The following is a 25,179-nucleotide window of genomic DNA, read 5'->3' on the forward strand; positions in this document are numbered from 1 at the left end:
AAATACTATTCCCCTACAAATGTTACTTTATTTTTACATAAATGAACTGTAATTTACTCTTTAAAACAGCAAGGTTTTCTCTCTGCCTAATGTCATAATGTTTAGAATTAAAGGTTATTAGCTTTAAAGCCACAACAACAACAAAATATGAAAAAAGTATTCAGGGACCCTCTCATAATCAGAACACAACTCGAGTTCAATAAAAATTGGCTTATGGATTTTGACATCTGCAGCACATGGCTGGATGAACCAAGTCTCAGGTCTGGGAAAGAACATTTAAAAGGCCTGCCTCTTGGGAATTGGATAGAAAATGTTGCTGTTTTCCAGCAAATTGGGGCAGGACAAAATGTATAGAATTGCAGGAAACGGCAACATTTTCTCATAGTAAAACATCATAACAATAAAAATCCCTGTAGGCTATTTTTATCATACTCTAGTTGTGTTCTGATTATGAGGGGAGTCCCTGATGAATTTGCTAACACAAAAAGGGTCCCGGCCCCAAAAAGTTTGAGAACCCCTTGTGTAATCAAAGTACTCTATATTACTCCTATAGTAACTGTGATATCATCTCTTTGACAATGCCAAGAACACGTAGGTCTAGGCTTACAAGTGATGGGTCGCCTGGAGTCACCACTAATGAAAATAAATGGACTTGACATGTCCAACTGGTTTCAACAACAATAAAACATATCCACAGTGATGAGTGGTAAGTTACAGTAGATCTGTAATAGTGAGAGAGGAAACAGCAGAAAGACTAACTTCTGAAAGTAGCCGTTGGCCGGTGTGTTAGCGACCAACTACTGGGTGTCTACGAACGGGGGAGAATCGATATGACATCCATCAGGGCCAGGACCAAGGCCAGCCTGACAAATCTCTCCTATCAATAGGCTGCCAGGACAGCATAGGGCCACAGTCACCCGTATCAAGAGCACCTATTAATCCATGGTGTTGTCAGTCAGGGGATAATTAATGAGTTACTCAGTCTGGCCCAGGGAAGACCGTGGGGGTGACATATACCTTCACCTCTATCCAAGGGATTATATTATTATTATGTACTGTACTTTTCTTAGTGTGCATGACCACTTATACAGTATACAATGTGAGGACAGTGTACAGGACACGTGTCAAACTCATTCCACGGAGAGCAGAGTGTCTGCAGGTTTTTTGCTCCTCCCTTGTACTTGATTGCTGAATTATGATCACTAATTAGTAAGAAACTCCCAACACCTCGTTGTCTAGGGCTTAACTGAAAACCAGCCTGCAGACACTAGGCCCTCTGTGGAATGAGTTTGACACCCCTGGTGTACAGTATTAGGGACTATTTGCCATAATGATAATCAGACATTTCCCAGACACGCGGTAAAGAGCAATAGGCTTCAGAAATAATTTGGCAAATAAGACTTATTGATGATATGAAGAATTCACTAAGGTAAAATACAAAACAATTTATAGCTATTCAACAGGTAAAAATCTTGCAATTTTATTTGCATATAAAGGCAACTAAATTCATCAAGTTAAAAAAGGTTCATAAACCAGGAAACTAAACAGGCATTTACAATGACAGAAGACTACCGTTGGCAACTTGTTTTGTGCTAGCAAGATAGCATTTTCACACAGTGCAAAAATCACAGAAAAAAAACAAAACAATTAGCAAAATTGTACTTTAGAGGGCATCCCAAATATTTTACAGCTGTTGAATATCGATACAAATCGTAAAGTGAGATGAAAATGCCTGATTCGCGCATGTTGAAAACTCACACAAGCACCGGCTCACATGTACTCCATGGAAGATGGGGTCATTTGAGAATATGCAGCATCTGTTTTCAATTAACGTCAAGTGAAAGTGTTCTTTACAGCTGATTATTCATAAGATGGGAATGAACGGTTTGATGTCAAACGGTACCACAAGACTGGCCAGTCAATCAATGACCTTGACTAGAGAAAAACACGGCCAAGTTCAGTAGCCAAATGTGATCGAACGTTGCAGATAGGTCCACATAGCATATTTCTCTCTGAACGTTCCAAAACGTTGTGCCACAGATCAAGGGAGATGATGCACCAGTACACATAAAGCTCCTACACAAGTGTGAGAGCACAAGAGTTTCATCTATACTGGGTATAGAATAATTGGACCAATTTCATACAAATGTCAACATACAATTTCATTTCAAAGGCTTCATTTTTAACAATACACAGGCCTTTAACAGAGACCAAATAACTTAAGTTACAATGCCAAATGCATGTTCAATCATCATCATGAGGTCAAGTATTGCTTATGTAAAGAGTCCTGTTACGGTCAGGCAGTGTACTTGCCTGTGAGGCAAGGCGCTTATCCATCTTCATAGAGGAAACAAAGAAAACAACAATACAGAAAACCAGCCACTTCAGCAAATGCAAACGAATGGAAAATATGGAATATTTTACAAAGATCATTTCATTACCCGAATCTGATTTTCATGCATTTTTACAAGCAGTTTACAAAAGACAAATATCTTGAAGATTAGCATTTCGTACAACTGAATTTAAAAAATGCTGGTTTATTTTACGATGCTCTATGCGCTGGGCAGGTCAAATACGATGGGGGGGTTTGTGGGCTGGAAACTGGCTGTACAGGTGGAGGAGTTGATGAAAGTTGTGCATCCATCCGTCATAATGCCGTACCCTGCAGACAGAGGACAAAGACATTAGACACCAGAGTCAAAACAGAGACAATGACAGGCACAGGATATCCCCAACTGATTCAGGATTAACTGCCATTCTTTACAACAGTATACATGTTAAGAAGCGTTTTGCCTGAAATCTGGTGACTTCCTAACATGTATGTTCAGTCCTTCATAGAACCAGGACCATGGAGGTCAGAGCACAGAACACTCACCCTCATGGATGCCCCCAAAGGCGTGGAGCTTGGGTCGGACCCTCTGCTGTACTGTGTTCAGCAGCTCCACACAGCCCACTCTCTGCAGCTCCTTGGGAACCCAGTCCCGGAAACCTGTCCCAAACCACAACAATAGACTGATTAACACACTTGATTAACCTTTGCAAAAGACAAATGAACATAACGGAAATAAATTTAACATTAGCGTCTTCATTCATAACATAGTGAGACAGGTCAGACAAACTAAGGGCAACATTTTCCATATCTTAACGTTTTTGTATAAATGCACAGATAAACGCAAAGTTTTAGACACAATCTGTGAAGTTTGCCATTATCCTCAAGCACTTTATCAGGAAGTGAAACTCTCTGCGAGAGTAAATGGATGGAATATTTGAATAACTCATCTCAATGATTAAATGTAAAGAAGGCGGGAGAACCAAAATTACACTATAAAACAATGATGCGGTATTACCGTTATATGTGCTGTGAATGTTTGAATGGATCATATAGGCGATCTCAGTGCTGTAAATTAATTAGAATTTGTTGATGGTCACAAAGAAATCCTGTTCAGTTGGACCTGATGTTACACTCCCATTCCTCAGCTACACCAACACACCATTTTAAACAGACAAAAAATACCAAACTCGTCATTGCACAGTCTTTGTAGCTTGTTGCTCATTTTAACATAAGAAAAATGTCACCCTATCTCTGCTTCCATTTCTTCCAGTAGTTCGATTAATGAGTGACAGTAACTATACTGGCAAATTCATAAGTGCAAGCTGTTTTAGCAGTCTTTGGGAAAGGCTGTAGAATGGGGTGTTTTGGGGTTCTATGAAGTTAACTCACCGAGGGGAGGTCCGTGGGTCATGAGAACATCTATGCCCTCTGGAACCTGATTCCACTTATCCAATAGAGACTGGCCGCGGGGAAGGTTAAAACCCCAGCCATTAAACCACGGTGTCCTGTAGGAACACACCGTAGAAACAGTTATATAAAGAAATATACATCACACACACCTGCACACAAGAGAGAGTTCTAGGGGGGAGATGGGGGGGGCAGAGTGTGAGGGGAAGCAAAAGAGAGTGCGCGAGCAGGGAGGCAGAGTGCCCAGGGGGGTGGGGGACAAGGAGTGCGAGGGGGAGAGAGAGGGAGAGCGTGCGAGCGGGGAGGCAGAGCGCCCGGGGAGTGGGGGAAGGACAGGAGACAGCCCGCCATTGAGGGAGATAGAGGGTTATCATACGACTAGGACATTCATTCTGGCCCGTGCCACAGCATAACAGAGGTCATCCAAACACTGGAAATGGATTAAGCTGTCAGCACCAATGAGAAGAAGCATGTTAATAAGAGTTTCATGTCTCCCCTGGGACCCTGGCCTCCTGACACACAGCAGTATAGGCAGCACTGTCCTCTCTGACTACTGCCTTTATTTACCGACAGCCGGGGCACATTGAGGTAAAGAGATTGCCCCGGCCATAATGGGCAGACAGAAAGGCACACGTCAGGCCAAGGTCACGGCTAATTCTGGCCAGAGCTAACTGGAAGAGGTTGGGGAGATGGGGGGAGGAGGGAGGGGTTGAAGTGGAAGCTATTTGGTCTGGACTAAATGAACGCTGATAGTTGCAGTTATATGACTGATATGGCCCGCAGTGCATTCATCAACCTGTCTGAACAGTCTAGGCTACACCGTGATGCATGGGGGAGATCTCTCTGGAGGGTTCAACACAGGGCTGCTGCTGCCTAGGGGGACATTATTAACCACATACAAACACTGCCGATTGATACTTCCCTTCAGATCAACTATGTATTTCACTCCAAGAGCCATTCCAGTGCAGGTGAGGCTCTGGGCCAAGTTTGAGACTCACACACTGTCTGATTTAGCATCTTGCACATTTCCTATTGTATAGCTTTAATCAAGATGAAAACAGAACTCGTACCATGCCACTATTGCCACGTTCATTTCAAATGTACATAAAGATTTTGATGTTCTTGTGTTACATACAGTATCAGCATTTCTGATACAGCCCCCACTGTGCAGTAGCAAGGGTCTGACACAGCCATGCACGGAGTAGCTCACAAACAGCCCATTCATATTGACTGCACCTTTAAACACTATATATACACACAAAAGCATGTGGATACCCATTTCAAATATGTGGATTCGGCTATTACAGCCACACCCGTTGCTGACAGGTGTATAAAATCGAGCACACAGCCATGCAATCTCCATAGACAAACATTGGCAGTAGAATGGCTTTACAGAAGAGCTCAGTGACTTTCAAAGTGGCACCGCCATAGGCTGCCACCTTTCACCAAGCCAGCTCATCAAATATCTGCCCTGCTAGAGCTGCCCCGAACAACTATAAGTGCTGTTATTGTGAAGTGGAAACGTCTAGGAGCAACAACGGCTGAGCCGCGAAGTGGTAGGCCACACAAACTCATAGAATGAGATCCCCAAGTGCTGAAGTGCGCAGAAATAAACCGTCTGTCCTTGGTTGCAACACTCACTACGGAGTTCCAAACTGCCTCTGGAAGCAACGTCATCACAAGAACTGTTCGTCGTGAGCTTCATGAAATGGGTTTCCACGGCCGAGCAGCCGCACAGAATCCTAAGAACACCATGTGCAATGCCAAGCATCGGCTGGAGTGGTGTAAAGCTCACCGCCATTGGACTCTGGAGCAGTGGAAACACATTCTCTGGAGTGATGAATCATGACGAATAATGGTCTGTGGCTGTTTTTCATGGTTTGGGCAAGACCCATTAGTTCCAGTGAAGGGAAATCTTAACACTACAGTGAGACCTAATTGTCCAACATCAGTGCCCGACCTCACTAATGGTCTTGTGGCTGAATGGAAGCAAGTCCCCGCAACAATGTTCCAACATCTAGTGGAAAACCTTCCCGGAAGAATGGAGGCTGTTATAGCATCAAAGGGGGGAAACCAATTCCATATCAATGCCCCTGATTTTGGAATGAGATGTTCGACTAGCAGGTGGTGTCCACATGCTTTTGGTGATGTAGTGTATTTTCCTCCAGGCTGGGCTACACTGCTTCTCCAACCCTGTGATTCAAAGCAGATCTGTTCTGTGTTAGACCTGGATCCCACTGCTGACACCAGCGGGTAGATAAATCCTACGTTTCCCTGGCGTCTCTCTTGTCGCTCTCCAACCCAGCAGAGCAGACATAGACGAGATATGAACAATGAGCTGTGCTGCTCAATATGGAAGCCAGTAATAGCCAGGATGTGGTGGGGGGAGGAAAGGGGGAGGGGCATGCTCCCCAGGACCCGAGGGCGCTATTATCTTCCCATGCTACGAGGGAGGGGGAGTAGGAGAAGAGGGAGCAGGAGAGGGGGGGAGTAGGAGCAGAAGGAGCAGGGGGGGGGGGGGGAGCAGGAGAGGGGGGAGTAGGAAAAGTGGGAGCAGGAGAAGAGGGAGCATAAAAAAAGTGGGATTAGGAGGGGGAGGGGAGTAGAGGGAGCAGGAGAAGAGGGAGCAGAGGGGGGGAGAAGAGGGAGCAAGGGGAGAAGGAGCAGGAAAAGAGGGAGTGGGAGGGGGGAAGAGAAGATGGAGTAGGGGGGGAGCAGGGAAAGTGGGAGCAGGGTGGAGGATAAGAGGGAGCAGGAGGGAGAGTATTGTGGGTAGGAGACTGTGGTTAGCTTGACCACGTAGACACAAGCTGTGTCTTCTCCCACCCTGGCTGTCATCACTAGGCTAACTGATTGACTACCTCTGGTCACTGCTGAGATCTCCTGCAGGGGAATGATCCATCAGGATGTGGAAGTCTGGACTCCACAGTTTGCCCTGACTGGGGCAGATAAAAAAATCTAACCCGGGGTTCTACACTAACTTTTATGACAACAATTACAGGGTAGCCTACTCTTCTGTGCTGACACTGACAAACAGATCCATAAAAACAACGTTGTCTGATCCATATACAGAGCCATCAGAAAGTATTCAGACCCCTTAACTTTTTCCACATTTTGGTAGGTTACAGCCTTATTCTAAAATTGATGAAATCTTTTTTCCCTCATCTCCTCTTAACAGATATAGCCATTTGCTTTCCAAACTATGATGAACTATTGTGATATGCCTGGAAGGACCTCTACTTTTCACTGACAGTCACAACTCAGCAATCATGTGGTATTTGCCGCGTGCGCCGCCCAAATTGTGGGCCCTTCTGACTGCAGGCATTGTGATTTAAAACATTGTTCTTTTTTAAACCTAATGATCCTCTGTGACCAAATCATGCTTTCTGGTGTAGTAGCCTATTATGAATTATTTTATTTACTTCTGTATAGACAGGAGTAGGCTAATTAGGGTATACCATTTTGGCAATTTAATTCAATTTAGGCAACTTTAGGGAAAGCTTAGTTTATGGAGTGCTACCTATGTTTGTAGAGCAATTGTGGTGGTGTTTTCAAAACAAATGGCAAGAGCCCGACCGATAAATCGGTTGACCGATATTAAAAATGAGCCTTCACAGCAATATTTGTATCGGTCTTTATTCCAACGATAAAGTGCTGATATTATATACACAGAATGAAAAAATGTGTGAATTTTTCAATGGTTGCCTGAAGAGGGAGCTCTAAGAGCTGCTCATTGAACATCACTCACCATTCAGTAAGTCACGACGTAAGAGTGGTCATGGTGGTTTAACGTGAGTAGCTTGCCACAGCCAGCGACAGCATATTTGAATAAGTAAATAATCAAAAGTACACTTCACCAAGCAAGCAACCCTGTCGTCATCACATGCTCACTTGGTTAACGTTGGCTGGCTAGCTAACCAGCAATGAAGTAAGGCTCTATCTGGCCAGCAAGGTAGTTAGCAAGCAAGCAATCTGTGCTAGCAACCTACACTACCGTTCAAACATTTGAGGTCACTTAGATATGTCCTTGTTTTTGAAAGAAAAGCAATTTTTTGTCCATTGAAATAACATCAAATTGATCAGAAATACAGTGGAGACATTGTTAATGTTGTAAATGACTATTGTAGCTGGAAATGGCAGATTTTTAATGGAATATCTACATAGGCCCATTATCAGCAACCATCACTCCTGTGTTCCAATGGCACATTGTGTTAGCTAATCCAAGTTTATCATTTTAAAAGGCTAATTGATCATTAGAAAACCCTTTTGCAATTATGTTATGCTGAAATCTGCTGTGCTGATTAAACAAGCAATACAACTAGCTTTCTTTAGACTAGTTGAGTAACTGAAGCATCAGCATTTGTGGGTTCGATTACAGGCTCAAAATGTCCAGAAACAAAGAACCTTCTTCTGAAACACGTACAGTGAAACACTATTCTTGTTCTGAGAAATGAAGGCTATTCCATGCGAGAAATTGCCAAGAAACTGAATATCTCATCTGTGTGCTACTTCCTTCAAACTGTCTCTAACCAGAATAGAAAGAGTGGGAGGCCCCGGTGCACAACTGAGCAAGAGGACAAGTACATTAGAATGTCTAGTTTGAGAAACAGACGCCTCACAAGTCCTCAACTGGGAGCTTAATTAATAGTACCCACAAAACACCAGTCTCAACGTCAACAGTGAAGAGACGACACCGGGATGCTGTCCTTCTAGGCAGAGTTCCTGTCCAGTGTGTGTTATTTTGCCCATCTTAATCTTTTCTTTTTATTGGCTAGTCTGAGATATGGCTTTTTCTTTGCCACTCTGCCTAGAAGACCAGCATTCCGGAGTCGCCTCTTCACTGTTGATGTTGAGACTGATATTTTGCGGGTACTATTTAATGAAGCTGCCAGTTGAGGACTTGAGGTGTCTGTTTCTCAAAATTTGCTACATAAGTCAGAATCAAGGAGGTCGGTCACATATCGTCAGATATATTGGTGATCAGTGGAGTTTGCATCCCTAAAATCAGTATCGGACCTAAAAATCCTATATTAGTTGGGCTCTACAAATGGCCACTGGATTGACGCAAATAATGATGGTTTTCCCAGGTAGGCACAGGCTACTTCCATTTCCATATACCCGAATAGGATTAGGCTATCAGTAACATCGCTAACGGCTACGCAAATTGCACGGGCACTGCACACACACAGGGGTATTCCTCTGCCGTTTTTCCTCTTCAGAAAGTTGGTTCATTTTTTGGTCAATTAAACATTACTGTTTGAATAAACAATGATAAACAAAAAATGTGTCACACTGCCAAGTCAAACAGTCTTGGTCACAGTATCGAACCCTGAAATATTTCTGGGTCCTAATCTGCTTGCCTGGACCTCTTATTTAAGAGGCCTGTGGCAGCTTGATTGTGATTGATAGCAGAGTAAAGAAAGCCCAGTGCCTGCTTCAGCACGCAGCGTGTTGGGTTATACACAGGGGTGCAATCTTTCACCATTGCTAGGCTAACGTTTCTGCTGGCTGACTCCCACCCTGACCCCCGTAGCAGGCAGGCAGCAGACATTAAAGCCCTGAAATAACAGCCACTGTCTGGACCTGCTGCTATATGATCATCACCTCTCTCTCGGTCATTACACAAACACCTGTACGTGTGCACACAACACACACAAGCTAAGCTCTGACAAGGTCCTCTTATTCAATATGGCAACCCTGTTCAATGTACACAACAAGCCAGCAAGTCATCTGTTTGATTTGAGCTGTATCAGCACTTGAGCTTGGTGACCTGTCAGCTGAACCTGATACAGAATGCAGACAAGGCCCAGACAGTGCCCAGACCTTTTTAACTCTAAAACAGTGCACCGACCGCACCCCTAGCTTCAGGTTATTTATGAAAGCGGCCAGGTCAGCTACTCTAATGCACTGCCCTGCGTGTACCTCAACTTTCTCCAATCTAAAATGGCTACTGGAATCTTCAGATATGAATAACCTCAGTCAGGACCATGTGGGGGTTGTACTAGCACTAGACTACAAGAGAAGGGCATGTGGCTATGTCTGGCTGTAATGTTGAACAACTCAGCTGCAGCAGAGGTAGTACTGAGAGGGGAAAGAAGGGCTTGGGGAATTACCATCTGTCTAGTCTATCTGTAATGCCATGGGCTGCTACACTACCTAGGAAACATGTGTACTCAGTCACAAATGTTGCAAATGCTGCATTCTGCTGTGCCCTGGCCTGGACAGATGTCCTAGCTTCTGGCAGACACGAGTCACCTTAAACGTCACCGTGCCATGTACTCAGCCAGGCTTGTTGTGACACTGCACTGGTCCAATCACCCATTCAACACTACTGGGAAGCTGCTATTCAAAAGCACCCTCCTCAGTGTTATGATCAGTTTTCCTTCCTTCATTCCAGCCTGGGTGTGATCATCAGTAGGCTATACACCAGGGTTCCTTCCTTCATTCCAGCCTGGCAGTGATCATCAGTAGGCTATACACCAGGGTTCCCCAACTGCGGCCCGTGGGGCAGTGGTTTCATTTGGCCCCAGAGATTTTTCTATTTCATTGTTGGACACCTGTAAATGAGCTCCAATTGATTTTAATTGAAAATAAATATGTTCCCAAGTATTCCCACAAATGTAGGCAAGATTTGCAATGATTTTGTAATTATGTTCTGTCCTCTTGACCATGCACTCAACAAAACAACTTGGCCGGCGTCTGAATCTAGTTGATGATCTCTGCTATACACAGTTCACTCATCTCATCCAGGGTCTTTTCTCCAGAGATAGCTCTGGATGAGTCTGGTTAGTCAAATTAGTCACTTAATATTGGTAAAGGGCATCACTCTGGTTGGTTATTTCACAGGTCATTACATGGTGGTGCTAGACGGAGGCTCATTAAAGCACTTGTGATGTCCTGTAATAAGCTGTATGGATGATGATGATGTTGGGGTAACAAGCTCTGGCTGGCTCCTGGGTGTTGGATGTGGTTGGGTAATAGCGAGGCCCCTTACCCCAACTGACATATACATGGACTGAGGAGGGCAGGCTCATGGAAACTGGTGTAAGCAGTGGGATTTTTACCTGACAAAAGTGATATAGACAAAAATCCAAAAGGAACTGAGTAATATTAAGAAATGCTATAGATGGAAGGACTGTAGTGTGGAAACCTACCAAAAAAACAATTCAGCAACAACAAATTCATTCCATTTTAGACAACTTCCTGGACAAAACGTTCCACTGTGATAGTGAAGGTGTAAACTTGGCAGTAGAAAATCTTAACAGTATATTTGACCTCTCAGCTTCCCTATCAAATCTAAAAATTTCAAATAGAAAACCGATAAATAATGACAAATGGATTGAAGAAGAATGCAAAAACTTAAAAGAAAGTGAGAAACCTATCCAAACAAAAACAGAGACCCAGAAAACCTGAGTCTATGCCTTCACTATGGTGAATCACTAAAACAATACAGAAATACACTATGGGCCAAGAAGGAACAGCACGTCAGAAATCAGCTCAATGAAACTGAAGAATCCATAGACTACAATCACTTCTGGGAAAATTGTAAAACATTAACAAACAACAACACAAAGAATTATCAATCCAAAATGGAGATGTATGGGTAAATCACTTCTCCAATCTTTTTGGCTCATAAAGAACAAACAGCAAAAACATATACATGATCAAATACAAATTTTATAATCAACTATTAAAGACTATTAGAACCCACTGGATTCTCCAATTACCTTGAATGAACTACAAGACAAAATAAAAACCCTCCAACCCAAAAAGGCCTGTGGTGTTGATGGTATCCTCAATAATTTTTACCAAATTATTGTACGACAGACCACGTAGTCACCCTGCACACCCTAATTGACAAACAAACAAACCAAAACAAAGGCAAAGTCTTCTCATGCTTTGTTAATTTCAAAAAGGCCTTCAACTCAATTTGGCATGAGGGTCTGCTATACAAATTGATGGAAAGTGGTGTTGGGGGTAAAAGATATGACATTATAAAATCCATGTACACAGGCAACAAGTGTGCGGTTAAAATAGGCAAAAAAACACATTCCTTCCCACAGGGCTGTGGGGTAAGACAGAGATGCACCCTCTTCAACATATATATCAACGAATTGGCGAGGGCACTAGAACAGTCTGCAGCACCCGGCCTCACCCTACTAGAATCTGAAGTCAAATGTCTACTGTTTGCTGATGATCTGGTGCTTCTGTCACCAACCAAGGAGGGCCTACAGCAGCACCTAGATCTTCTGCCAGACCTGGGCCCTGACAGTAAATCTCAGTAAGACCAAAATAATGGTGTTCCAAAAAAGGTCCAGTCGCCAGGACCACAAATACAAATTCCATCTAGACACCGTTGCCCTCGAGCACACAAAAAACTATACATACCTTGGCCTAAACATCAACCCCACAGGTTACTTCCACAAAGGGGCGGCAAGGTAGCCTAGTTGTTAGAGCATTGGGCTAGTAACCGAAAGGTTGGAATTTTGAATCTCCCAGCTGACAAGGCACAAATCTGTCGTTCTGCCCCTGAACAAGGTAGTTAACCCACTGTTCCTAGGCCGTCATTGAAAATAAGAATTTTTTCTTAACCGACTTGCCTAGTTAAATAAAGGTAAAAAAAGCTGTGAATGATCTGAGAGACAAAGCAAGAAGGGAATTATATGCCATCAAAAGGAACATACAACATACTAATTAGGATCTGGATAAAAATACTTGAATCAGTTATCGAACACGTTGCCCTTTATGGTTGTGAGGTTTGGGGTCTGCTCACCAACCAATACTTCACAAAATGGCACAAGCACCACATTGAGACTGCATGCAGAATTCTGCAAAAAATATGCTCTGTGTACAGGGCAGAATTAGTCCGACACCCGATAATTATCAAAATCCAGAAAAAAGACGTTAAATTATACAACCACCTAAAAGGAAGTGATTCCCAAACCTTCCTTAACAAAGCCATCACCTACAGAGAGATGAACCTGGAGAAGAGTCCCCTAAGCAAGCTGGTTCACAAACAGACCCCACAGAGCCCCAGGACAGCAACACAATTAGACCCAACCAAATCATAAACAAAAACATTACTTGACACTTTGGAAAGAATTAACAAAAGAACTGAGCAAACTAAAATGCTATTTGGCCCTAAAAAGAGTGTACAGAGTGGCAGAATGACTGACCCAAACTTAAGGAAAGCTTTGACTATGTACAGACTCAGCCTTGCTATTGAGAAAGGCCGCCAAAGACAGACCTGGCTGTCAAGAGAAGACAGGCTATGTGCACACTGCCCACAAAATGAGGTGGGAACTGAGCTGCACTTTCTAACCTCCTGCCAAATGTATGACTATATTAGAGACACATATTCCCCTCAGATTACACAGATCCACAAAGAATTCGAAAACAAATCCGATTTTGATAAACTCCCATATCTACTGGGTGAAATACCACAGTATGCCATCACAGCAGCAAGATTTGTGACCTGTTGCCACAAGAAAAGGGCAACCAGTGAAGAACAAACACCAGTGTAAATACAATCCATATTTATGTTTATTTATTTTCCCTTTTGTACTTTAACCATTTGCACATCGTTACAACACTGTATATATACACATAATGACACTTGTAATGTCTTTATTCTTTTGGAACTTCTGTGAGTGTAATGTTAACTGTTAATTTTTAATGTTTAGTTCACTTTTGTATATTATTTACTTCACTTGCTTTGCCAATGTTAACATATGCTTCCCATAACAATAAAGCCCCTTGAATTGATACAGACAGAACCACTGGTGTAGTGGTTGTTATAGCTAGTTACTACTGTGTCATAAACAATTTGATAGGCTTGGCCATTACATTTGACAATTTAATCATCTCAATTGTTAATTATTATTTTTTAATATGAAAGAGGTTTTGCCGATTTTTTGGGGGGAGGCATTGAAACCAGATAAAACCCTGACCATTATTCAACCTGCCAAAGATAGGTCAAAAGGCCTAGCCTTCTGAATCCACTGTGGCCTTGTGGTAGGCTGGAGCTCATCCAAAATGGTAATCCTCTGAATAGAGGGCAGGCATCTCCTCCTCTGAGGGTGTTCATCCCACTCCTAATCTCAACCTCTCCCCTCCTCTACCTCTCCCTGGGCTAGGCTTATTGTCTGTCTGACCCGCTCTTCTGTCTGCCGCCCCCCCCGCATGCCCCCCTCAGGCAGCCTGGCCCCTCTCCCTGTGCCCCAGTTTGGCCTGCCTGACTGCCTAATGCTGGGTGAGCGTGAAAGCCTCTAGCGCTGCACTGCAGTCAGTCAGAGCTGGGGCCAGAGCAGGGCAGTGCAGAGATCTGAGAAGTGTAGCGCTGTCGACATCAGCAGCTAATTAACACTGACGTGCAGTTTGCACCTCCGGGCCAAAGGTCACTTTACAATCAGGGATGTCAGCACTCAGCAGGTAAGGCCTCGCAGGGGCCTGTAGGGCAAGGTAGAGTAGAGCAGGGTAGAGCACGGTAGAGTAGAGCAGGGTAGAGCACAGTATAGTAGAGCAGAGGGTAGAGCAGAGCAGGGTATAGTAGAGTAGAGTAGAGCAGAGCAGGGTAGAGTAGAAAACCGCCGCTAACCAAAAAAACAAAGGTAATACACACAGACTAGACAGAAAGGAAATGCACATATATTGCGCTGACTGTTGCAAGACACTGGTTGCCACAGTATCGGGGGAATCCCAAACCATCCACTCTCGCTCGGAGGGCCCTCCGAGTGAGTGATTTGTGATTCAGCCTATGACTTGAGATCAGTCCCAAGTTGTTGTGACGAGAAAGAGGGTTTTCACACATGAAGCAATAGTAGGAATTTCCACCAAGTAATGCTGAAACTGGAGCCCTTACCTTGGGAGTTACAACCTCATTTCAGAGTCAGATATGGCCTTATTTATTTCCATAAACAGATGGTTTATTTGAGGCTAAGCGCTCACACTGTTGGCAATTAGTCAGGCAGCTTTCCATTCCCGTCTATCTGCTACACAAACAGACAGGAAATCAAAGCTACGCATGACAGTGAGACCAGTCTCCCAGTCAATAAAGTACATTACCAGCCCAGCATGGGTGTCCATGTGAGAGATTGGGGGAAATGCAGGCTCAGAGCTATGCTGTCTCTCACTGACCCACACACACACAGTGGAAGTGCTGTAATGGCAAACACACACTGAAGTGACACACACAACTCTGCTACGGTTTCCATGGCAACATATATCCACACTTTCTTTGTGGCTCTGCCTGACGGGCTCTCATCCAATGTAAACCCAAAAGGTCACATGACCAGTGTGTGTCTGCGCCATAAGAGGATTAGAGGAAGTCTTTGATTTTCTAAAGCCAGACTCAGACTGCCACCCTGCTCTGAGCTAACCATGCTGTCTATAGTATAACACCCCCCCCCCCTGCTCTGAGCTAACCATGCTGTCTATAGTATAACAACCCCCCCCTGCTCTGAGCTAACCATGCTGTCTATAGTATAAACCCCCCTGCTCTGAGCTAACCATGCTGTCTATAGTATAACACCTCCCCCTGCCCTGAGCTAACCATGATGTCTATAGTATAACACCTCCCCCTGCCCTGAGCTAACCATGCTATCTATAGTATAACCCCCCCTGCTCTGAGCTAACCATGCTGTCTATAGTATAACACCTCCCCCTGCTCTGAGCTAACCATGCTGTCTATAGTATAACACCTCCCCCTGCTCTGAGCTAACCATGCTGTCTATAGTATAACACATCCCCCTGCTCTGAGCTAACCATGCTGTGTATAGTATAACACCTCCCCCTGCTCTGAGCTAACCATGCTGTCTATAGTATAACACATCCCCCTGCTCTGAGCTAACCATGCTGTGTATAGTATAACACCTCCCCCTGCTCTGAGCTAACCATGCTGTCTATAGTATAACACCTCCCCTTGCTCTGAGCTAACCATGCTGTCTATAGTATAACCCTCCCCCTGCTCTGAGCTAACCATGCTGTCTATAGTATAACATCCCCCCTGCTCTGTGCTAACCATGCTGTCTATAGTATAACATCCCCCCTGCTCTGAGCTAACCATGCTGTCTATAGTATAACACCTCCCCCTGCTCATAGCTAGCCATGCTGTCTATAGTATAACACCTCCCCCTGCTCTGAGCTAGCCATGCTGTCTATAGTATAACACCTCCCCCTGCTCTGAGCTAACCATGCTGTCTATAGTATAACACCCCTCCTGCTCTGAGCTAACCATGCTGTCTATAGTATAACACCTCCCCCTGCTCTTAACTAGCCATGCTGTCTATAGTATAACACCTCACCCTGCTCTGAGCTAACCATGCTGTCCATAGTATAACCCCCCCTGCTCTGAGCTAACCATGCTGTCTATAGTATAACACCCCCTCCCTGCTCTGAGCTAACCATGCCGTACACCCAGATCCTTGCCATCCAGGACCTCTATACCAGGTGTTGTCAGAGGAAGGCCCAAAAATTGTCAAAGACTCCAGCCACCCAAGTCAAAGACTGTTCTCTCTCCTACCACACAGCATGTGGTACCGATGCACCAAGTCTGGAACCAACAGGACCCAGAACAGCTTCCAAATAGTTACCTTGACTATCTGCATTGACCCCTTTTTCAATAACTATTTTGAAACATCACATATGTTGCTGCTACTGTTAATTATCTACTGAATCTTGTTGCCTAGTTACTTTACCACTATCTATATACAAATATTTACCTAAATTACCTCGTACCCCTGCATATCAACTCGGAACTGGTACCCTATGTATATAGCCAACTTATCGTTATTCCTTGTGTATTTATTCCTTATGTTATTATTATTTTGAATGTCTCTCTGCATCGTTGGGAAGGGCCTGTAAGTAAGCATTTCACTGTTAGTCTACACCTGTTGTTTACCAAGCATGTGCCAAAACATTTGATTTGAGATGGCTACTGTGGTCATGGTACTGGATTAGAGGTCGACCGATTATGCTTTTTCAACGCCGATACCGACACAGACAATTACAACAATACTGAATGAACACTTATTTTAACTTAATATAATACATCAATAAAATACATTTAGCCTCAAATAAATAATGAAACATGTTCAATTTGGTTTAAATAATGCAAAAACAAAGTGTTGGAGAAGAAAGGAAAAGTGCAATATGTGCCATGTAAGAAAGCTAACGTTTAAGTTCCTTGCTCAGAACATATGAAAGCTGGTGGTTCCTTTTAACATCTTCAATATTCCCAGGTAAGAAGTTTTAGGTTGTAGTTATTATAGGAATTATATGACTATTTCCCTCTATACCATTTGTATTTCATATACCTTTGACTATTGGATGTTCTTATAGGAACTTTAGTATTGCCAGTGTAACGGTATAGCTTCCGTCCCTCTCCTCGCTCCTCCCTGGGCTCGTACCAGGAACACAATGACAACAGCCACCCTCGGGGCAGCGTTACCCATGCAGAACAAGGGAAAAAAACCACTGCAAGTCTCAGAGCGAGTGACGTTTCAAACGCTATTAGCTCGCTAACTAGCCAGCCATTTCACTTCGGTTACACCAGCCTCATCTCGGGAGTAGATAGGCTTGAAGTCATAAACAGCGCAATGCTTGATGCACAATGAAGAGCTGCTGGCAAAACGCATGATTATATACAACGCAGGACACGCTAGATAATATCTAGTAATATTATCAACCATGTGTAGTTAACTAGTGATTATGATTGATTGATTGTTTTTTTATAAGAGAAGTTTAATGCTAGCTAGCAACTTACCTTGGCTTACTGCATTCGCGTAACAGGCAGTCTCCTTGTGGAGTGCAACAAGAGGCAGGTCGTTATTGTGTTGGACTAGTTAACTGTAAGTTTGCAAGATTGTATCCCCCAAGCTGACATGATGAAAATCTGTCTTCTGCCCCTGAAGGAGGCAGTTAACCCACCGTTCCTAGGCCGTCATTGAAAATGAGAATGCGTTCTTAACTGACTTGCCTAGTTAAATAAAGATTAAATTAAGGTGTAAAAAAAATATATGATATATTATATATATATATACAGATTTCCGATTGTTATGAAAACTTGAAATTGGCCCCCTATTAATCGTCCATTCTGATTAATCGGTCGACCTCTATACTGTATATCTTCCATGATAGGATGAGATATTAGCTATTCAATTCTACTAGGAGATAAGGAACATTTAATGTAACTGTGAGGCTTAAGACTGCAGACAGACATGCTATCTGGCTAAAGTCTGTTGCAGTGCTATCAGAAGTATCTAGGAGTCAAGGTCTTGAATTTCTGGCTTTGACAATCACACCCGCCCCCGCCCCCCTACAACATTCATCCAGACTGTGTCAGTCAGTCTTGACTCAGACCTAGAGCAGGCCTGCAGTGTCTGTCAAGCCTAGCTGATCTCTTTGCGGGTGGTGGAAATGACCTCTGATCACTAGGCTCTGAGGTGACAAGGGTTACCGTGGCCTGCTGGGAGTGCATTCCCTAAAGGGGGTAAGGGGTCATGCCCAGGGTTTGATCGGTATGCTCCAACAAAAGAACCAGGATGTGTCGGAACAAAAGCCACTTCCTGCTGGAGAGGCTCGGAGATCTGGAAAATAGCCCCTGTAATGACGACCCCAGAGCTCTTCCACAGACCTCCCATCATGCATCTGGGTGGCTGGTTTGCTCCCCTTCCAAGATAATAATTTGATTCAGCACTACTCTGTGACTGAAACGCTATGTTTCTGCCCTCATTGTTGCCCTTTCCTCTCTGCCTGCAATGTCAGAAACATTTATTTATCACCAGGATATACAGCATCTTTGAAGTGGCAAATATATGATTAAATCATGCTTGAAGAGCTCCCCACCTCAAGACAGGAGGGTTAACCCCTGAGAATGAGAGTTGGGCTCGGGACGCTTATATAATATAATAGTGACTTAGCCAGGTTAAGGTATGAAGACCTAAAAGACCAATTCTCTCACTGTCACCATCTTTACACTATACCTGGTCAAACTGACATTGTCAGGGTAGTCATACCTATTCAGCTGGGACATGAGGAGACAAAAGCCCCCTAAACCCCTCTCTCTTTCTCCCAGAACACACGTCCAGCGACTGATGAAGAACAACACGGGCAGAGGGGGGCGTGTGGTTCACAGAACATTATTAGATCTGGGATTGGGGGAGAGAGAGCCAGTAAAAGGAGGTTGGTGTGTATGTGTCAGCCAGCAGGGAGTTGTGGAGGCCAGACTGGGGTCAGTCAGACTGACACACAATCGCCTGATTCCACTGCTCTGGCCTCGACCCTCTCCAGCCACCCAGGGCCTCGGTACAGCTAGCCAGCCTGCCTGTCCCTGTCCACCCTACTAGAGAGAATACAAAAGAAATACCAGGAAGGGAGATAAAGCTTGATTAGCTCTATACATTACGTTACGTTCTGTAACTATAGCCTCAATATCCCCGTTTGAAAAAGTGTCTCACAGGAATATATATAGAAAATATGTAGCAGACACAGCATTCTAAAACTTATCAAAGCATCATGTCTATCACATGCATCATGCCTACATCAAAACTCTTCACTTGACGAACTCTTAGAAACCCCTCCGTGTGGCTTCCTAATCCAAACAGAGATCAATCATTCAGCAGTGACACCGTAGTACGGAGGGAAACTAGAAAAGCAGTGGGTGAAGGGTTAACTGGGCCTCAGACTCAGCGGTGTGGCTGGCTGAGGATATGGGTGTGTGATGACATAACAGTTTGGAGCAGAGTACACTGTAAGTACATGTCTGTCTCCACGGCAGCCTGTAGCGTGTCAGGACATGCCCCAAGTCTAGCACAGGAGGAGAGGACACGGCTGGCACTGACCCACACCCAACTAACCACAGACGTCTCTCTCTCACGCACTCTGTGTCTAATAAAAGACATGGAGTCCCTGTCAGGACTCAGGACAACACAAGGCAATCCCCTCAATGGGGTATGGAAATGGAAGAAAGCAAAAAGGAATGTAGAACTTAGAAGCAGTATATAGCATGGGCTAGGTCTGCAGTGTTTCATATCCACCATGGACACACAGTACTAAGAAAAACTCAACTAGACTCATTCAGGGACTTAAGAAGCAAGCAACGAGAGTGGCCACACAAAGTGGCATGACCTCCACTGTATGTGAAAAATATTTGAGCAACACGGCAAACTCAGGTACAGTGATCAGTGTCAATGAAGTCACATTATGCAGTAGTCTGTCACTCAGTGATTAGCCTCTATAGTCACTGTATCGTAACACTATCGACTACAAGTCAATAAGTCATGATACTTATCTAAAGACAAGAGAGCAACTTACCATGGTGCCCCGTATATGCGGAATCCCTTGACTGTGACCTCAGAGTCCTGCAGGTAAGTACAGTTAGAGAGAAGGGCCTGAACATCGTCAAAATCCTCTGGTCTCAGCTTAGAGACAGAGGGAAAGCGATAGTAATCCTGCTTGACCAGCTCAGCCATGAAGTCCTTGTCAAACGTCAGTTCATGGTTCCCTGCAATCACCACCTTGAATTCATAAGGTAGACTCCCTGCAGGAGAGACAGCAGGGAAGACATGTTGAATATGGATGGGATAGATAGCTTTCTGTTACTGTTCAACATAAGGCAAGTGACATGTACAGAATATAAACACTACATAGGTTTGGCCAGTAGCATGGTTTCTGGGAATACCCCAGTTGGTGAATCAATATTCATTCACTAGAATAGAAAGTTGTCTTTGAGAGGTTAAGGGAATGTTCCATGGAAGTAAAACGCCACAGATTAAAAGGTGAAGGCTACTTGACCTCCTCAGACCAGGGTGAACTTTTCTCCCCTCTTACAAAAGAGCAATAACTGCCGATAAAGACCTTAGTTACCCAGCCAACGCACATCTCAGTCAACAAAGGGGAATTTCAACATTTTTCATTTGACCTTTTTACTTTCTTGGAGAGAGGTCCTTTGTCCCAGTTACCTCTTATATTACCGCAGCAGCTCTGTATAGGGCTTCAATTCAAAGCTCAACTCAATTTTCTCTCGGCTGTATGCTAAAATGTATTTGAAACTGAGGAGGATGGCAGTGTTTTAATGTGTGGCCGGCCTTCAAAGAAAGTTACCTCTTCCTTTCTGCCGGTTCTTCATTTCAAATGTTTAATTTACAGTAGTAAATATTAAATAACGTCAAAGCAGACATTTTTTATGAGGAGAATAGTTTTTGCTTAAATAAGGAAGTCCAAATGATACCAAATACCGTTGGTATAGTAACTTACAGCTAATAACCTTTTTAGTCAAGATAGAGGTTACTGTACAGTGTGCTGAGCACGGCTGGCACGCTCATAAGGCAGGATTAGGCCACTGGCTGACGGCAGATTGACGAGGGAGACATTTTCTGAGCTAAACTGACCAAGACCTCCAACAACAACACATAAAACCTCACATAATTCTGCCCAAAACCAATATATCTCAACAAGTGGCAAAATGGGCTTTTAAGGTGAGCACTAATATCGCCCTGTGATAAACAGTGCCCACTTTGTCAAAGGCAGGGTGCTGTTGTAGAGACGCATTGTTGCGGTGCTCCTCCACGTTACGTCAAAAAAATGATCAAACATCAATCATGTAGCAAATACAGGATAAAGTAGAAAGAGTATGGGGCCTTTTCTGTCGTCTACAGGATGGAGATAAAATCTATGACAATATAATGAGATGGACACTTTTTACATCATGCAGGTTTCTCTGATCAAATAGCCTAACCTAAATAAAAAATGTGCTGTCACGTTAACAAACATATCCTTGAAACAGGCCAGGTGTGTAAACACATCGCGGCAGGGTAGCCTAGTGGTTAGAGCGTTGGACTAGTAACCAAAAGGTTGCAAGTTCATATCCCTGAGCTGACAAGGTACAAATCTGGCATTCTGCCCCTGAACAGGCAGTTAACCTACTGTTCCTAGGCTGTCATTGAAAATAAGAATTTGTTCTTAACTGACTTGCCTAGTTAAATAAAGGTTAAAATAAAATCGCGAATAGGCTCAGGATGACTCCTTATAAAGTTGGGCAGCTGATATTCAGAGCTTAAGTAGCCAAATTGATTAGTCACATGAATCAGGACTAATAAAGCCAATGCCTGTTTTAATGGTGGGCCTACCATTGCAGCTGACAAAATTAAATTTCAGGAAAAACTGTAGGCTACACCTCATTAAGCACGGAACAAAGCCAAAGCCTTTTGGACTACTTTTTTTGGTCCTGTTCGGACATCTTTAAAAAAATGTTTTACAAATGGTAGGCTGACCACATAGATGGGCATTCATAAAATTTAATTTCAGGCAAAACTGTAGGCTACACCTCAGTAAGCACGGGCCGATGCCTTTTGGACGTCTCTTTTTAGTTCAGATTTGGTGCAGTCTAGACCGGTCTTAATTTGAACGTCCAGGGACATTCATTGATTTTTGGTCCATAAAATACATATTTTCACCTTTCATTCAGAACCCAAATGTAACCTAATTTCAACATTTGGAAAATACATATTTTAAACGTCTTTTCAAAATCATTTTTGGTCTGGTCTAGGGCGGCAGAACGGCAGGGACCGTCCCTGATGCTGAGGGTTGAGAGCAAAAAAAGAGCAAGTGTGTGTGACTCTCTTTACCTAGCCAGTCATTGAATTTCTTGACCTCAGAGGGTAGACCCAGTTCAGTGAAGTCCCCAGTATGAAGCAGGACATCCCCGTATGGCATCTGGATCCCATCCGTCCTGGAGTGTGTGTCCGACACGCAGACGAAGCGTGTATGACCGGAGGGTTTAGGGGCGTCATAGGGAATGGGCTCCACCCTGTCATCGAAGAGGGACAGCAGAATCAGTGTACGAGTTTGTGTCAAATTATTAAAGCAGCCCTCCATTTGAAAATGTAACCTAGGTTGTCAATGTGACACATGCAGCAACCTCCAATATAAAATAATATTACAAATAAAACAGCCTTCTCTAGCCTTCGCCAACTGCGATGCATGGAATCATGCTGGCAAATTATAGATTAAGCTGCTAGTTTGAACGAGTCGACCAAGGTGTTTTAATGCAAATCATCACAAAATCCAGGAGGTTTTTCATTACTCCCTACTCTTGCCATGTGTACCTATATCTCTATCACTGTTGACTTTGGCTTCTTCTGTTAATTACACTCTACACTGTCCTGTTCTAAAATGCTCCATCCGATTTGATTACTATAGCTTCAATAAACAATTTAACTGATACAAGGTCCATCTCGCTGTTATACTGAGACATCTGTCCATGGTCTAAGACAAATAGACAAAGAGAGCGCAGATGTGATTTAAAAACTGCAATTTAAAAAAAGGTTAATCGTGGACTAAATGAAAAACACTGGTTAACAGAAGTCCTGACTTCAATAAAGACGACATCTGTCTTACACCTTTGTTTTGTCTCTGCTGGAAAAGCTAGTTTTGTGTGTCAGTCAGCCAGCCAGCCAGCCAACCAGCCAGTCAGGAGCACCTGCCTCCCACTCTGACCAACCCGGGCCCACCCATCCCATCCACAGCAACACTCATTACATCCTAATGATTAGAAGTCAATAGGGAAGTTACTTAGAATTGAGCTGTGACCCAGAGGTCAAAGGAGCATTGTTAAATAGCTTATAAACCCACCTCACCTCTGACCTCAGTTACATTAATAACATGAAAGGTGGCTTCCGCCTCACACACTTTAACCTCACACACTGTAGGTTATTTGACAGGGCACTGAGGATAACCAAACATGTTTAAGTCATACTCCATCTATTCAAGACAAGCTAATGTGTGCTGAGAATAGAGCACACAGAAGGTATGGTGGTGGATGTTATGAGGCCAGATGTCCATATATTTAGTCTTTTGTTTGAACACATTCATCAATCAATCAATCAATCCTCTGTGCACTGTAATGGCCCATCAGATGAAAAAGAGATAGATACAGTGCAGGTCTGCGGCTAGATAGATACTCACATGTGGACATGGGGTGGTTGGAAGCGGCTCTGGTTAATGTTGTAGTGGGTGAAGGCCTGTGTGGGGTTGGAGCTGTACTCGTCCACAGTGATGGTCACCTTGCCCTGAGAGGGGGGGTTTCTGTGAGCCATGGCTCTGCTGCTTGGGACATGGGCAGTTAGTTTACCAGGATCCAGAACCATTTTAGGGAGTGGGCATCATTCAGAACAGCCCCGTTCACTAACTCAGACCCACCGGCCCTCTGGACAACTGGTCACAATCTGTACCACCGCAAACAAAAAGAGAGGAGCACATCTCAAAATACAGTAATTGTGCAGCAGACATGATTAAAAATAATGTGTTGCTGTAAATGACAGCTTTAAGTGAACCACTTGTGTTGTACAAAAGCAACATCAAGAAGACACCCAGAATTATAAGAATTTTTCAACCACTAATTTCAGAAGAGGTGATACACTTTCATATTTCTCGCTAATGTCTTCTGAAGTGCTGATAGATTTTACCTACAGTAGATACAAAACAAGCTTGAACATTAAACCTTTAACAATACTGTAACGTCAGTAGGAAATATATAATATCAGACTACTGTACGCATTGTGTTCCAATCAAAAGGCTTGAAATAACCCAGGCCTACATTTTTTTTTTACAAATGTAAAAGTGACAGAGTGAATTGATACAATGTAACCAAACGAATTGTAGTTGCTGTATTGGCCAGATGACAAAACAGTGAACTTAAACCACACCACTTTCGTTCAAGACATTGGGAAACTGAAAATTAAAACATAAAAACTACCCAGACGAATTTAACATTAGCAGGTTAGCAGCGGTGCAGACAGACATTTACTATCAGTCAACTGTAACAAGCTGATTATCTACAAGCTGAACTGTAAGAGGATATTTTACCTAAAAACATATGTTCCCTCTAATTTTGGTTTCACGCTGCAACATTTGGAAAAGGGGATTTTTAAATATATGCACCATTTCTTCCAATCAGCCTAAAGACACAGAAGAGACTAAATTGAACCTCTCACCCGATATTACAAGATCGTGTTCTTCCTCATTTATTGTAGGCCTATTCTGCATTACAGAACAAAATACAAACATAAACCAAGCTCTCTCATCTACAATATTACGAATAGCAACATTTACAGCCTCGACGGAAACCTCTGTATCCGAATGGCTCGTAAATGACAAATCACCCCTAACCCACCGCTTTGTGCCTCGTTATTTTTTCCCAGCGATGTTCTTGCCAAACGGGTGGCGAGTTCCGTTCATCCGGTAGATATGTTCTCAGGGTTAGCTCTCTGTCTATGTTGTCAAAAACGCCGTCCCATAGATAACGCAGACAACTTGGAGTTCTTGAGAGGTGGAGGTCGTGGCTAGCAGGGCAGAACCTTCGACCCTGGGAGACCCTCGGCTGGCTCTTGAGGAAATGCGACAGAAAGGCAACGGGCGAGATAGGAGCCTCGATGTGAGAAGAG

At 43.6% G+C, this 25,179-nt stretch overlaps 1 protein-coding gene across 1 annotated transcript; it reads right to left on the reverse strand.

Moving 5' to 3' along the window:
* Window positions 1–1,455: 1,455 nt before the first annotated feature.
* mpped2 (metallophosphoesterase domain containing 2b) lies at window positions 1,456–25,172 on the reverse strand. Its single transcript, XM_064929411.1, has 7 exons — window positions 24,909–25,172; window positions 23,702–23,961; window positions 22,363–22,544; window positions 20,051–20,276; window positions 3,722–3,837; window positions 2,876–2,989; window positions 1,456–2,662 (listed from the first exon to the last, which is right to left on the reverse strand). Exons 2-7 carry the CDS (start codon window positions 23,881–23,883, stop codon window positions 2,553–2,555), a joined length of 930 nt encoding a protein of 309 aa, XP_064785483.1. The 5' UTR covers window positions 23,884–23,961; window positions 24,909–25,172; the 3' UTR covers window positions 1,456–2,552.
* Window positions 25,173–25,179: the final 7 nt, after the last annotated feature.

Source organism: Oncorhynchus masou, chromosome 22 (assembly GCF_036934945.1).
Source record: "Oncorhynchus masou masou isolate Uvic2021 chromosome 22, UVic_Omas_1.1, whole genome shotgun sequence".
NCBI lineage: Eukaryota > Metazoa > Chordata > Actinopteri > Salmoniformes > Salmonidae > Oncorhynchus > Oncorhynchus masou.